Genomic DNA, 13,343 nt, shown 5'->3' on the forward strand with positions numbered 1-13,343 from the left:
AAAGCCAGGTTATGTGTAGTTGGTCTGCACAGCTCAAGTTCCAGTGGCCAACAGTTAGCTTGTGTGTCCCTAGCCGGCTCTACACAGAGAGAAGGACCCGTCTAAACACCAAAGCATACATAAACAGGAACAGAGCCAAGAAAGATAATCACATGGCCATGAAGCAGAGTGCTGTTATTTAAATCATAAGACAGGATATATCTTCTGGCTTAGCATTAGAGTAAATCAACATAATCTACTTTAAATTTTTCCAAGTATCCTAGAAACCTAAATAGCAAGGGAAAATAAAGATTAGGCCTGATTTGAAAATATAAAATGTAGGTGCAGAAGAGGTGACTCAGCAATTAAAAGTGCCCTCTACTCTTCCAGAGGACCTGGGTTCAGTTCTTAGCAGCCATGCTGGGAGGCTTACAACTGCCCTTAATTCCAGCTCCAGGGGATCCAACACCTCTGGCTTCTGAGGACTCCCACACACACGTCTGTATAACCACACACACACACACACACACACAAGCAAAAATAATAAAAAGAAATGTTTAAATAACATACACGAAATGCACCAAAATATAGGGATAAATGGCTATTTACATTTAGTTCAGCCTCCCGCCTCAGCCTAAGTGCTGAGGTTACAGGAATATGTGCCCTGACTATTCGAATGTAAGGCTCCCTCACACAGGAATAATCAGGCTACCTTTTGACAGAAATGACTTGCCTTTTCTTCATTTCAAATCAGTGTTTTCTTTAAACACTATTTCTGCACAGTATGAAAGAGAAATCTCAGCAAGAAAGAAATATACTACAGTGACTCACCTCCAAAAGGATAAAACAGTATGAAAAAATAAAATTTGCCATTTATTTTTGTTACACAGATAATTCAATGTGACCCACACCATCTTAGTCCACCCCCTATGTTTTTTTGCCACAGTAACACATGCTGTTAAACTGGGTCATGAGTTCAGCTCAGGGTCGAGTTTCTCCACTTTGATGACTATGTCTGGGTCTAGGGCAGCAGCATCCTGGTGCTCCTCTGTGTCCGACTCCGACAGCACTTCCTCCTTGATCTTCACGGGCTTCCCCCCGGCCTCATCGTCTTCGTCTGAAGAATCGTCGAGCTCCCACTCGTCATCAATGTCCATCTCAAACACCCGCACATGTCGGAGGTTTGAGCTTAACTAATGCAAACAAGGCCAGATAAACACTGCTTAAATGAACAGCTTGACAAATACATTATGTGTAGGAATTAAAATCAGAAACTTAAATCAAAGGACAGCTTTATGCGAGTTATATTCCTAATCATTTTCTATAATGTCACTCAACTCAGCTTTCACCTTATGTAAAACAGCCTCTACATAAAACAATTCATAAGATTAGCAAAATCCAGAGATTTTTACCTATTTAGAAAGCTTTCTTAGAACAAGAAATGAACAGTCAAGGCTACTACATGTGTATAGTTAATAGAAACTATGACTCATAAAATGACAGAGAAAGGGCCTTGTATACCATTCATCTAATGAAGGATCCGCAGAGACAAGGTCAGACCCCAAGTTGCCTGGAGTACTCACCACACAGGATACTTTCCGGAGGCCATTCCCAGCAACATACTGTGCTTTCATGCTTTCCAGCAGCCTCCAGTGCTTCTCCAAGTGCAGGGTGCGTGTGGGGATAATGCTGCCCTGCTCATCCAGCCTACAGAAAACAACAAGTCAAAGGGACTGTCAGGGGAAGCTCTTCCACCCCCATCCTCAATGGAATTCTAGCAGCCACCACAAAACAGTCGTGATAAGGTAGGCTGTAAAAACACTGCAATGCCAAACATACAGAATAGCACGCCAGTTAAGGTTTGATTTTCTTTCAGAGAGAGAAAATAAATGCACTTCAAAATTTGAGAGAATCTAGTTACTTAACAGTCAGACTCAACTAAACTCACCTCTTAGAACAGATCATATACTCTTAAAATGAATAACAAAGTCCTAATTCTGGAAAACACTAAGTATAAATCTAAACAGTTTCACTACAAATTATGGCTAACAGTGCCCTTGGAAATGGAACAAAGCCACCCCATTCTCAGGAATTCCTCTTCATTAACTGTTAAACCAAAAGAACAGGAAAGTTAGTAAAGTTTGTGCACACACACATGCGCGCACACATGCACAAAACATGAGCTGAGCTTAGCATGCAGGTCTATAATCCCAGCAAGTTGGAAATCCGAGACAAGAGGATCACAAGTTACTGAGAAACAGAGTGAGTTCAAGACCAGCCTGGGCTACATAGTGAGTTCCAGGCTAGCCAAAAGTACACATTGAGACTTTTGTCAGCTCTCAAAAAGTTTTTTAAAAAAAGGTTGGAATATGGAATATAGTAGCGTGGTAGAGAACTTTCTTGGCATATGGAAAACCTAGGGCTCAATTTCCAGTACAACAACACAGAAAATCACAGACAAAAAATATAAGGTAGTATTTCCATTCAGCTGCCTCAATAGTTATCCCTACCAACTAAAAATCTATTATTTGGCATGCCTAAAGAAGAAGAATCTTGTGTGTGTGTGTGTGTGTGTGTGTGTGTGTAATTGCTAAGCATGGTAGTGCACACCTTTAAACCTCGAGTTTATGAGTTCAAGACCAGCCTGGTCTACATATCAAGACTTTGTCTCAAAACAAAATGAAAAACCTAAGCAAACAATAAAAACACAAAACACCAGTTAGTTGCTAGCTAGAAGGGTGACAGACACCATTAGTTCTAGCACTGGGAGGTCAGCTAAGGTAAGGCTGTCTGGAAGAAGGCAAGGGAGGAGTGGGGCAGCACAAGAGAAAAGTTTCTTGTCCTATGAGGCTGACGCTCTCCTACGAGTCAGTTAGTTACCTTGTTGAATAAGTCCCAGTGAACTGATACTCTTCAGAATCTTCACTGTTATACACTAAGGACAACGGCAACTGAACCAAGATCCTGTCTCTTCCTTCGCGTCCCATGGAGTCTTTAAGGATGAGCGTTACAGTGTCGTCATCATAAAACTGGGCGTCTAGACAACTGTAAGTGCTAGGAGAGAACGCTCTGTTAAAGCAAAATGATCACAGCTGCTAAGAAAACGTTGCATGGGTCACTTCTTGCTCACACTGAGGTCAAAAACTTAAGACATTGACATTCTCTATAAGACAATTACATTATCCCATTCGTTTCTATTAAAAATTTCAAAATTACCTTCTGTACTATTTTTCCCAATATAACTAAGTCTTAAAAATAGTTAATCATGAGAAAAAAAAAATCTGTTAAGTTAGCTCACAGTTACACCTGACATCAATGGCCAGGCCTTATGTCTACCAAGATTTTGTGAGTGGCACTCATGTTATATTCTGAATGTAAAAATAAGACTTCACACTTGAAAAACAGACCTATCTCCAAAGAATCACTAAAAATTCTGGGAAAGGAAAATCGAGTAAAAAGACCAGCCAGTGGTCAGAGTGGTCTTCCCCCACAAAGCATCAGGGCTGGCTTGGTTGTTACTGTGCTTCTGAACCCCGAGAAAACTCAAGAGATGGACATTCATTCTGTTGTGCTTTAGTCTCACTGAACATCTGCTTCCTGAACCACATCACTTCTTGGCTTAGAAGAACTGCAGGGAAGCACAGCACAAAGAGCACACAAATTCCTGTGGGGTTGTAAGTTCTCATCAGGTCTAAGTAAATTAGCCTTATGCATATATTATAAGGAGCCCTACTCCTCTGCAGGAGAACACTTGCCCTTACCACTGCTGAGTCTGACGCCCTCCTACCCAATAACTAGAGTACACAGAAACCCCCACCCCAGGACCTGTGCTTGTCATCTAAACCAGTGTCAAAACTTACCTTCTTCTGACTTTTTCAGTTGTGGAATATGTGAAGCTCCCAAAGTTAATACCAATTAGTCCATTACTTACAGATCTTGAGGAAAGAAAGGGAATAAAGAAGAATTTATGGAATAAACTGGATAGTCAGCAACCTAAACACTTGAAAGAATGCAGTTGGCAGACGGAAAATTCTACACTTTTGCTACAGAATGCTGCTATTGAGCTAAACATCCTGGGACAAATCACCTTGGTTTAACAATCTTATAGTCACCAAAGTATTTAAGACATTAGTTGGGCAAGTTGGCACATACCTTTAATCCCAGCACTGGGGAAGCAGAGGCAGGTGGATCTCTTGATTTCTAGACCAATTTGGTCAACATAAGTGTGTTACAGGATAGCCAGAGCTACACAGTAAGACTCTGTCTCAAAACAAACACCACCAACAAAAAGTAGTTAGATGCTTTACTAAGGGTGTCTGGAGAGGATAAACTGTTTCTCTACGGCTATCTCAGCCTGAAAACTTCCCTTTAAAACCCTTAAGTGGTGCTAGTGGAGCTGTGAACTTGATCTCTCTTCAGAACTAAGTGCGTTTCTGTGGACACAGCCTCCCATTTACTGACAGACATCACTGGCCCCAGATGAAAGGCCTTCCATAATGTACCCAGAAATATGGCTGCAAATGTCAGAAAGTTCTTCTGATAGAAACCTGATTTAATTGTCAGGTTGTTCTTCTGATCCTAAAAAAGAGTCACCATACAATACCTATGTATCATTATAATCTAGAAGGGATCACACAACCTTAAGGATGTGAAAAACACAACTGAGAACAGTTAAGACACAAATGGAAAGTCATAAGGTAACTTCACTAGAACATGAGAGGCTGAAGAGATGGCTCGGCAGTTAAGAGAGCTTACTGCTCTTCCAGAGGAGCCAACACCCACAAGGGTCAGTTTAAAACTGCCTGTAACTCCAGTTTCGGGAGATCCAAAGCCCTCTTCTGGCTTCTGCATACACATGTACATAAACACACACACACACACAAGGAGGGGGGGGCTAATAAATAAATATTTTTAGAATCAAAAACAATGGCAGAAAAGCTGTGTGTTAACTGTTAAAATATAATAAAATCTTGCCGGGCGGTGGTGGCGCTCGCCTTTAACCTCAGCACTAGGGAGGCAGAGGCAGGTGGATCTCTGTGAATTTGAAGGCAGCCTGGTCTACAGAGCGAGTTCCAGGACAGGCTCCAAAGCTGCACAGAGAAACCCTGTCTCAAAAAAAAAAAAAAAAAAAACCAAGCAAAACAACAACAAATAGTAATAATGATGATAAAATCTTATCTCTGCAATTTCAAACTTCAGATCCATACTTACTGGGCAATATCAGTATGTCTCCTTAAGATGCACATTTTATAAACCGAATCTTCTAAAATAGTAAAAAGAAGATAATGTAGACTTGAATTTTTATTATTCCACCTACGGAACAAAATTTAATGTCAGGATATGGTATCAAGCTGCCTAAGGTTAAAACACAATTATATTTCTCAGACAGGATGGGAAGAGACTTACAGAAATGGGAATTTTAGCAATCTACGGGCAGAGTCCATACTAAAACAACAAGAAAACAAAATGAGAAAAACGTAGACTCATTGCTAAAAGTACAGCACACAATAGGTAAAGAGAATTACCTCCTAGCATCTCTATATAATGGAATGCAAATTGCTTGATTCATCGATCTTCCAATTACATCCTATATAGAGTAAGATTTAAAAACAAATTATCAAGGGTGGGGATGCAGTTATTGGTAAAGATGTCTAGCCAGAATGCTCAAATGCTGGGTTTGACCCCCACCCCACTCCCAATATAAAACAAAAAGGGAAAAGGAAAAAGACATAATTAGTGCAATTACATTCGGAGACACTCTACAGAAAATGGGAACATCACTATTAAAGTTTGGTTTTTAAAAATCCCTATCATCAAACCTTGGTGTGAGAAAGCTCAATGACAGGTGGGAAGGAAGAGTTTAAAAAGGAGCCGGCAATGGCGCACAGGCGAATGAAAGCCCCACCTCTCTAGTTTCCCAACGTCCACCACTCAGCAGTGAAAACATCATGCGAGCTCTGAAACTAAAACTTCAAAAAAAATACTAAGCCGCTTTCTGGGAACAAATTCCTAAAGATGCCAACACTTTCACTAGTCCAATTTTAAAATTCATGTAAGGAGTTAGCAAGATGGACCGTAAGAACCTGCCCATTTTAACAATGAAAAGCAGTTATATGTTATGGTCATTTCCATAAGCGGGCCAGACACTGCAGCTTTTCTCACTCCCACACAAAGACATACAATTCTTTCAGACTTACTGCTGGCTTTTGCAAACACTGATCAATAATGTTCTCCATCCGCCTTTTCACAAAATGCAATGATTTTCGAGGATAATAAGGAAACAGCAAAGGACTTTCTGGTTTCAAACAAAAACAGAAACAAAACCCAAAACAAGCTATAGTAAAGCACTAATTAGGAGAAAACAGAACCAGCCCAATGTATCTCATGGTGGACTTATTATCGTTAATGTATACACCTCGTTAAGAACATCCCAGCACCTGCATCCCAGCACCCCTGACTGCTAAACCAGCCACTTCTCTTCTCACCACGTCCACCTGCATTTCTGCTGGTTTAATAAGGAAGGAGCACAGCTCACTCTGCTCTGTGGTGACAAGGGGCAGCTGGTGTTATCTTGGAAAGAATGATATTAAAACAGAAACATGAAATAAGAAACTACTCTGCACAAATACCTTTTTTTTTAAACTTTTTTTAAGACTACTTTATCAGTAGAAAGTGATATATGGCTCAGTGGTGGTGGTGCACACCTTTAATCCCAGCACTCAGGAGGCAGAGTCAGGCAGATCTCTGAGTTTGAGTCCAGCCTGGTCTACAAAGAGAGCTCCAGAACAGCCAGGACTGATACACAGAACACTGTGTCTCAACAAACAAAACAAAACCAAAGTGCTGTGCTATAGCATTTTCTCCTTCCTGCTCTGCAAAATTGTTTGGCTTTGTTATTTATTTTTAATTATATCCACATGTATGGGTCTGTACATGTGAGTGCCAGTGTCTGCATCATCAGATTCCCCTAGAGCTTGAGTTATAGGCCATTGTGAGCGCCTGGTGTGGGTGCTGGGAGCCAAACTGGGGGCCTCTGCAAGAGGATAGTGGTTCTTAACTGCTGAGCTCAGCCCTGTGAGATTCTTTTTCTGGTGTTAATGTTGCTTACAATAACTGTATGAAGTAATTTACAGATTAAACAAAACAGTTAGCAGACTTCCTGGGGCTCTAAACGGAGCCTGGCTCTGAAGACCCGTTCTTCTGCGGCTCTGCAGGTGTCCCCTACACAGCACCTTACACTCTTACTATGCTGGTAAATGTATTTTAAACATTAGTCTGTTAAGCTCTCAACAGAAAATGATATGAGAAAAAGGCTGCGATCATTGTCTCCCACCCCTAGAACAATTCCACCAAAGGTTTCTGCCTTACTGAGGCCACTACGGAAGGTTCCTCAACTGCCTCAGAATAGGGCACCTTGGTCAGAAGCTATACTTTCAACTCTATCTGCCAACCCCAGTGGAGGGAAATGGGGTGGAGGTTGAGTTTAATCACCAGTGGCCAATGACATCATCAATCACATCTATGTAATGAAATCTCTGTTAAAGAAATCCATATGCTAGGGCTTTGCAGAGACTCCGGGCTGATGAACACTGAATGCTGGGAGGATGTAGACTCTGGCCTCTCCTCCACACCTACTCCATACACGTCTTGCTTAGCTACTCCTGAGCTGCATTTTTTTTTTTTTTTTAAGTAAGCAAGCTAGGAAACCTGAGCATTTCCACCCTGAAGAGAGGAAGGCATGAACACTCCCTGTAGCCTGTTAGGCAGAGACACAGGCAACCTGGGAACTGACCTTTTTGGAGCAGCCTGGTAAGAATACTAAGCTCTGAATCCTACAGACTTTGACACTCACTCGAGGTTTGTAGTGTCATACTGAAGTGAGCATCAGAACCCTCAATTGGAATTGGGACTGGCTGATATCATGTAAAGAGAAAACACGTCAGTGGTGTCAAAGAGTTTTCTACCCATCATGAAAGTATAACAACCTATTTGTTGTTTTGCTCTCTCTCCAAACAAACATGACGGGCATAAAAAACTAGCCCTAGGAAGTCAGGAACATTCATCAGGTCTCCACTCCATTATCAACTGGTGCCCTAAGGACCTGGCCTTGGGTGACTGTCAGCAAGCTTGTGAGGTACCTTTCAGGTGGCTGCTGCCTTGGAGGAAGTCGTACCACTGGTTTCCTTCCGTGTTAGGGGGTGACACGAGGTCGTCGTCTTCATCCTTCAAGTACTGTAAGTAAAGTTGACCACTGACTTTCAGTAAAGAACGAAGCCACCCAAATTGCTTGTTTCCTATTTAGTACAATGCTGTGCTTGACTACCAAATCCTCTGCAAGTCTATTGTTAAAAAGCAAGGGGAAGCCAGGAGGTGGTGGCACATGCCTTTAAGCCCAGCACTAGGGAGGCAAGGGCAGGTGGATCTCTGTGAGTTGGAGGGCCAGCCTGGTTTACTGATGGAGTTTCAGGACAGTCAGAGCTATACAGAAAAGCCCTATCTTGGGGGAGGGGGAGTAAGAAGAGAAAAGTCTGCTAAATGCCAAGTAAACAAACTGTAAATGATTAGAAAGGTCAGAATGAAGTCAGCGTAGAGATCACAAGTGAGTCAAGTGTGTGCTTCATTTCCACAAGCATATTTTAAGCTGTTATGAATTAGGTACCAACAATCAGTGTACTCTAGAGTGTAGCCACAGACCCCTGGGAGTTCTCAAGACACAAGGGATCCAACAGATCGACAGCAGCTTGGTAACAACCCCAAGATCACACGCCCTTTTCACTGTCCCAGCGTTTCTTACTGTGGTGGGGACGTGGCTGGTATCTACACCAAGAATCAGGACAGTTGCCCGCTCAGAAAGGCACTCACTACAGCCCTCCCCCATCCCCAGCCTCACATATTTGTACTTTTAAAAGTATTGATTTTATTAAATCTCAACCCCTGAGTACAGATCTTTAATATTCTGTGTGACAGATCTGGGAAGAAGGCACACAACACTTCTGCTACACATGAAAGTTACCCTACCGAGAGGCACTTGTGGAACTCTTTTGGTTTTAAGTTAGACAAAACACTTTTTAAGACACAGAATTGCATCTTTACTTAAGAAAGTGGCTGGAGGAAAAACTATTTATCTTGGGTATGAGGAAGATACCTTCTGGAAAATAAAGTAAGCTGATCTCTCTGAGCCAAACAACCAGAAGGCATTCCATGCCAATGTAACATTTAAACTCCCAGCTGGGTGCGATGACACAGACATAAGCCCAGCAGGAAAACTGTAGGCTCACAGCAAGACGAAGATTCTTCATAAGATCTTGTCTCAATAAAGAAGCAAACTTCTAAGCAAGAATTAAAAGTTAAGAACATGCACCTGCCACTGCTACACTGCTACAGTTTCACAGTATTAAAGAGTTCTCTGCCCAGGCTGTGACCGATGATGCCACTTCTGGAGACTTACTAACCGTAAGATGATGTCAGCACCTCTGAGATCCATGACCTCACAGAACCAAGATTTGCAAAAATACTAAGACATGATTTTACAAAGCCACGCATGGATAAAAGAGTATTCCCCGTTAAAGAAGATGAACAGATTCAGTGATCAAGCAATGGACAGTTCAGACAGAATCTCAGATTCCACACGAAAACTAACCTCTGAGAAGCCACCATTTATTGTGTTTGGTGTTATTGTATCAAAAGACACAGACAAAGCTGTTACACTGCTGTCCCTCCCGAGAACAGGCGGGCAGAAGTCCAGAGATCCTTGAACCATTAACCAAATCAGCACATCCAGCAGAGACTGGACACAGAAGTGAACAGGGCACCTAAACTGTTTGCTACTGGCTAGGCAGAGATGAGAATTGCTAATACATAAAGCAATGTCAGGCCACTAAAAGTTTCCATTAAAATATTAATGACACGTGGATTATTTTTAATTAATAAATGAATAAATAATTTCTATACTAACAATAGCATCCACATGTGGCAGTTAACACTTGACTTAAAAGTGCTTGGGGTCCTCAATAATTGTTCAGAATATAAAAGGGTTCTGAGTCAAATATTTTAGTAATATTTATCTTTGGTCATTTTACTAAAAAGGCAGACCTGCGGGCAGTAGTGGCGCATGCCTTTAATCCCAGCACTCGAGAGACAGAGGCAGGTGAATCTCTGTGAGTTCGAGGCCAGCCTGGTCTACAAGAGCTAGTTCCAGGACAGCTAGAACTGTTACACAGAGAAACCCTGTCTCGAAAAGAAAAAAAAAAAAGGCAGACCTGTAAAAAAATATATATATATAATATATATATTATATTATATATACACACACATATACATACATATATGTATATATATATATATATAATTACCATAAACTTTGGATAATACAGAGAGTAACACTAAGTTTTTTAATTTTTATTTTAATTAAAATATAATATCATTTCATTCCTTTCCTTTTCTCCCTCCAAACCATCCTAAGTCCCCTCCCTTCAGCCCTTCCTATGCCAGCGACTCTATCTCAAATTAACACTATTCAGTTTAAAGTTAGGTTTTTTTTTTTTTTTTATGTATACAATGTTCTGTCTGTGTGTATGCCTGCAGGCCAGAAGAGGGCACCAGACCTCATTACAGATGGTTGTGAGCCACCATGTGGTTGCTGGGAATTGAACTCAGGACCTTTGGAAGAACAGGCAATGCTCTTAACCTCTGAGCCATCTCTCCAGCCCTAAAGTTAGTTCTTAAAATCAAACAAGTTTAAGCCAGTGTCCATACCTGACCAACTCTTTCAACATTGAAGTATTTTCCTTTCCGATTATAAAGGTCTGGGGCCTGGAGGATAAATAAACAAAAAGAAAGCAATCTTAAATTGAAGCAAAGACACATATTTTACAGGAAAGCTGCAGTTACAGTTACTCTTTTAAAGACAGTGAGACACACACAAAAAGAAGCAGATTAAGTGTGCTAATAAGTAAGTACGGTCAATGATTAGCTCAATAGTTTTTAAAAAGTAATCGCTAAGGTCTTTAACTAAATTGGACTAAATGCAATTACTTCTTATCACTGCTGAGGGTTAGCAAAATTATTCTCAAAAACCACAGAAATAGGGCTGGAGAGATGGCTCAGCGGTTAAGAGCACTGACTGTTCTTCCAGAGGTCCTGAGTTCAATTCCCAGCAACCACATGGTGGCTCAAAACCACCTATAATGAGATCTGCTGCCCTCTTCTGGCCTACAGGCAGGATACTGTATAAATAAATAAATAAATCTTTAAAAAAAAACCCACAGAAATATAAATTTCTTACCTCATTGAAATGCTCAGTGAGAAATTCTGCAACAAACGTTATATCCTTCTGAGTCATCTATAACAAAATGAGACAAAGCAAATCAAGACCAAGAAAGCATCCCAATCAAAGACTCCACAGAACATAGAGTTCTGACCAGGTGGGCGTGCAAGCCTCACACAGGCTTATTCCTACTCCATACACCCACACACACCACAGGAGAGACCACGGGTACCTGCCACAATCTTGATAACTAGAAACTATTTCATGCCAAGCACTGACTTGGGTGCTATAGTCTTTTAAAGGAAAATGAACAAGCATTTAAGGTTTAAGGAAGTTAATGTAGGGATTTTAAGAATGCTTTCTCACAGGTCACAGAACTTTACGAAAACATTGGTATCATAGTGGTAGGTGGCCATAATAATGTGATGTGAGATTTAAAAAAAAGCTGGGTGGTGGTGGCGTACACTTTTAGTCCCAGTGCTCAGGGGTAGAGACAGGTGGATCTCTGAGTTAGAGGCCAGCCTGACAGCCAGGGCTACACAGGGACCCTGCTGCAAATGCTGTGTAAACACACTTGCTGATGTGGACACGCAGCCCTATCCACTACCTTGTTCAGCTCAGGAAGCACATGATCTTCTGTCATTCGCAGCATTGCTAGAAAGAAAAAGGTTTGAAAGATGATCTGTAACAGTCACCAGAAACACAGTTTAACTACAGGTACATCCAAGGCTATGTGCTCTACTGCACGTAACCTCTTATTTTAAAGAGCTTCTTTTCACTAAGGAAGCATATTTCTCACAAAAAAAAAATAAACTATAAAGAATTTAAATCTGATTTATATTTGTACTCAACTTACCTACATACAGCCACCGAAAAAATGCCTTGAAGTTTTTCATACTACTATCTATAACTCTAAAAAGGGAAAAATAAAACAGAACAAAGATTATCACGTGCAGTTCACACATCATTGTCCAACTGTCATCAAACACAACACTGTTGTATTGTATCCTGTCTGGATGACGTCTAAGCACCTGCAACAGCATTTTACACATCAAACACATCCCTAAAATATTGTTTAAATGGCAAAGTGGTTTTTTTAAAAAATAAAGTAAGGAACTTAGATTGTAACTGGTTCTGAGCGCTGTGCTATAAGTTGCGTAACAGTCTTTCTCAGTATTCAGAAACAATCAGGAAGAAATAGTTTTCAACATTATTTTCAGTTAAAAAACAATATTTACCAGTCAGTAAAAAGAAAAATATTAACTCCAAAAGTAAATCATCACTACAGGTTTGTATGATGTCACCACTTCTAACATCAATAGACATGCTAAGCTGATTTTGGATTCTGACAATAAATGAGATCTCTTAAAAATTGAATTACCCTGGGCATTACACACATGTATCACCAAATTTACTACTGTAAATCTTTATCTTAAAGAAACCATTTCTGAACTCCTTAAGATTACATCTATAAGGTAATTACCCTAAGCAAGTAACACTGGGACTTTTCTTTCAAACCTGTCTTTCAAACCCTCACTCAGTACTGCACTGCAGATCAGCTCTGAAAAGTGAATTGGCATCTGTGATGGTTGTGCTAACAACCAACAAGACATGAAGCAGAGTCACAGGAGCATAGATGAGGTTAGACTGCGAGGGAGTGCCTTGGCTGTGTTAGCTGATGGGTTTGAGTTCTGAGTTCACAGGACTGCAAGCTGAGTAGAAAGCACTCAGAGTAACTAGCTGTTTTAGGTTCCTGCTGCCTTGACTACTCTGTTACAATGGACTGTACCATAAGCCCTTTCTCCCGCCAAGCTGCTTTTTGCAAGGGTATTATCACATGAAGAATTAAACGAAGCCAGTCTCTTACTTTCTGTATAAAGATACTTGACAGAAGACTATAACATCTTTTACAAGTTACCAAGTGATGTAAAAAAAAAAAAAAACTTTTGCAACAACAATGAAAACAGAAAGCTTCTTTGTGTATTTTCCAAAAGCTAAGTTCTGCCCCAGACAATCAGCCTAACAACAAAATGCTCATTGCCTCAGTTTCTCCATCTGTAATTATAATAATGCTGCAATTCACTTACTTGAAACAAAC

General features: G+C 40.6%; 1 protein-coding gene across 2 annotated transcripts in view; it reads right to left on the reverse strand.

Moving 5' to 3' along the window:
• Window positions 1-831: 831 nt before the first annotated feature.
• Anapc4 (anaphase promoting complex subunit 4) overlaps window positions 832-13,343 on the reverse strand; it is a 30,555-nt gene continuing 18,043 nt past the window's right edge. Inside the window, exons 16-28 of one of the 2 annotated variants that reach the window (XM_038342020.1) lie at window positions 12,102-12,157; window positions 11,853-11,899; window positions 11,264-11,320; window positions 10,735-10,791; window positions 8,118-8,211; window positions 6,177-6,274; window positions 5,505-5,566; window positions 5,386-5,424; window positions 5,191-5,292; window positions 3,840-3,914; window positions 2,860-3,048; window positions 1,563-1,686; window positions 832-1,172 (exon numbers count right to left, since the gene is read on the reverse strand). In XM_038342020.1, coding sequence (XP_038197948.1) covers window positions 948-1,172; window positions 1,563-1,686; window positions 2,860-3,048; window positions 3,840-3,914; window positions 5,191-5,292; window positions 5,386-5,424; window positions 5,505-5,566; window positions 6,177-6,274; window positions 8,118-8,211; window positions 10,735-10,791; window positions 11,264-11,320; window positions 11,853-11,899; window positions 12,102-12,157 — 1,225 coding nt within the window. In that variant the 3' untranslated portion in view covers window positions 832-947. The remainder of the gene's footprint in view (window positions 1,173-1,562; window positions 1,687-2,859; window positions 3,049-3,839; window positions 3,915-5,190; window positions 5,293-5,385; window positions 5,425-5,504; window positions 5,567-6,176; window positions 6,275-8,117; window positions 8,212-10,734; window positions 10,792-11,263; window positions 11,321-11,852; window positions 11,900-12,101; window positions 12,158-13,343) is intronic. The other variant, XM_038342029.1, reaches the window with a different exon arrangement.

This window comes from Arvicola amphibius, chromosome 1 (assembly GCF_903992535.2).
Source record: "Arvicola amphibius chromosome 1, mArvAmp1.2, whole genome shotgun sequence".
Lineage (NCBI taxonomy): Eukaryota > Metazoa > Chordata > Mammalia > Rodentia > Cricetidae > Arvicola > Arvicola amphibius.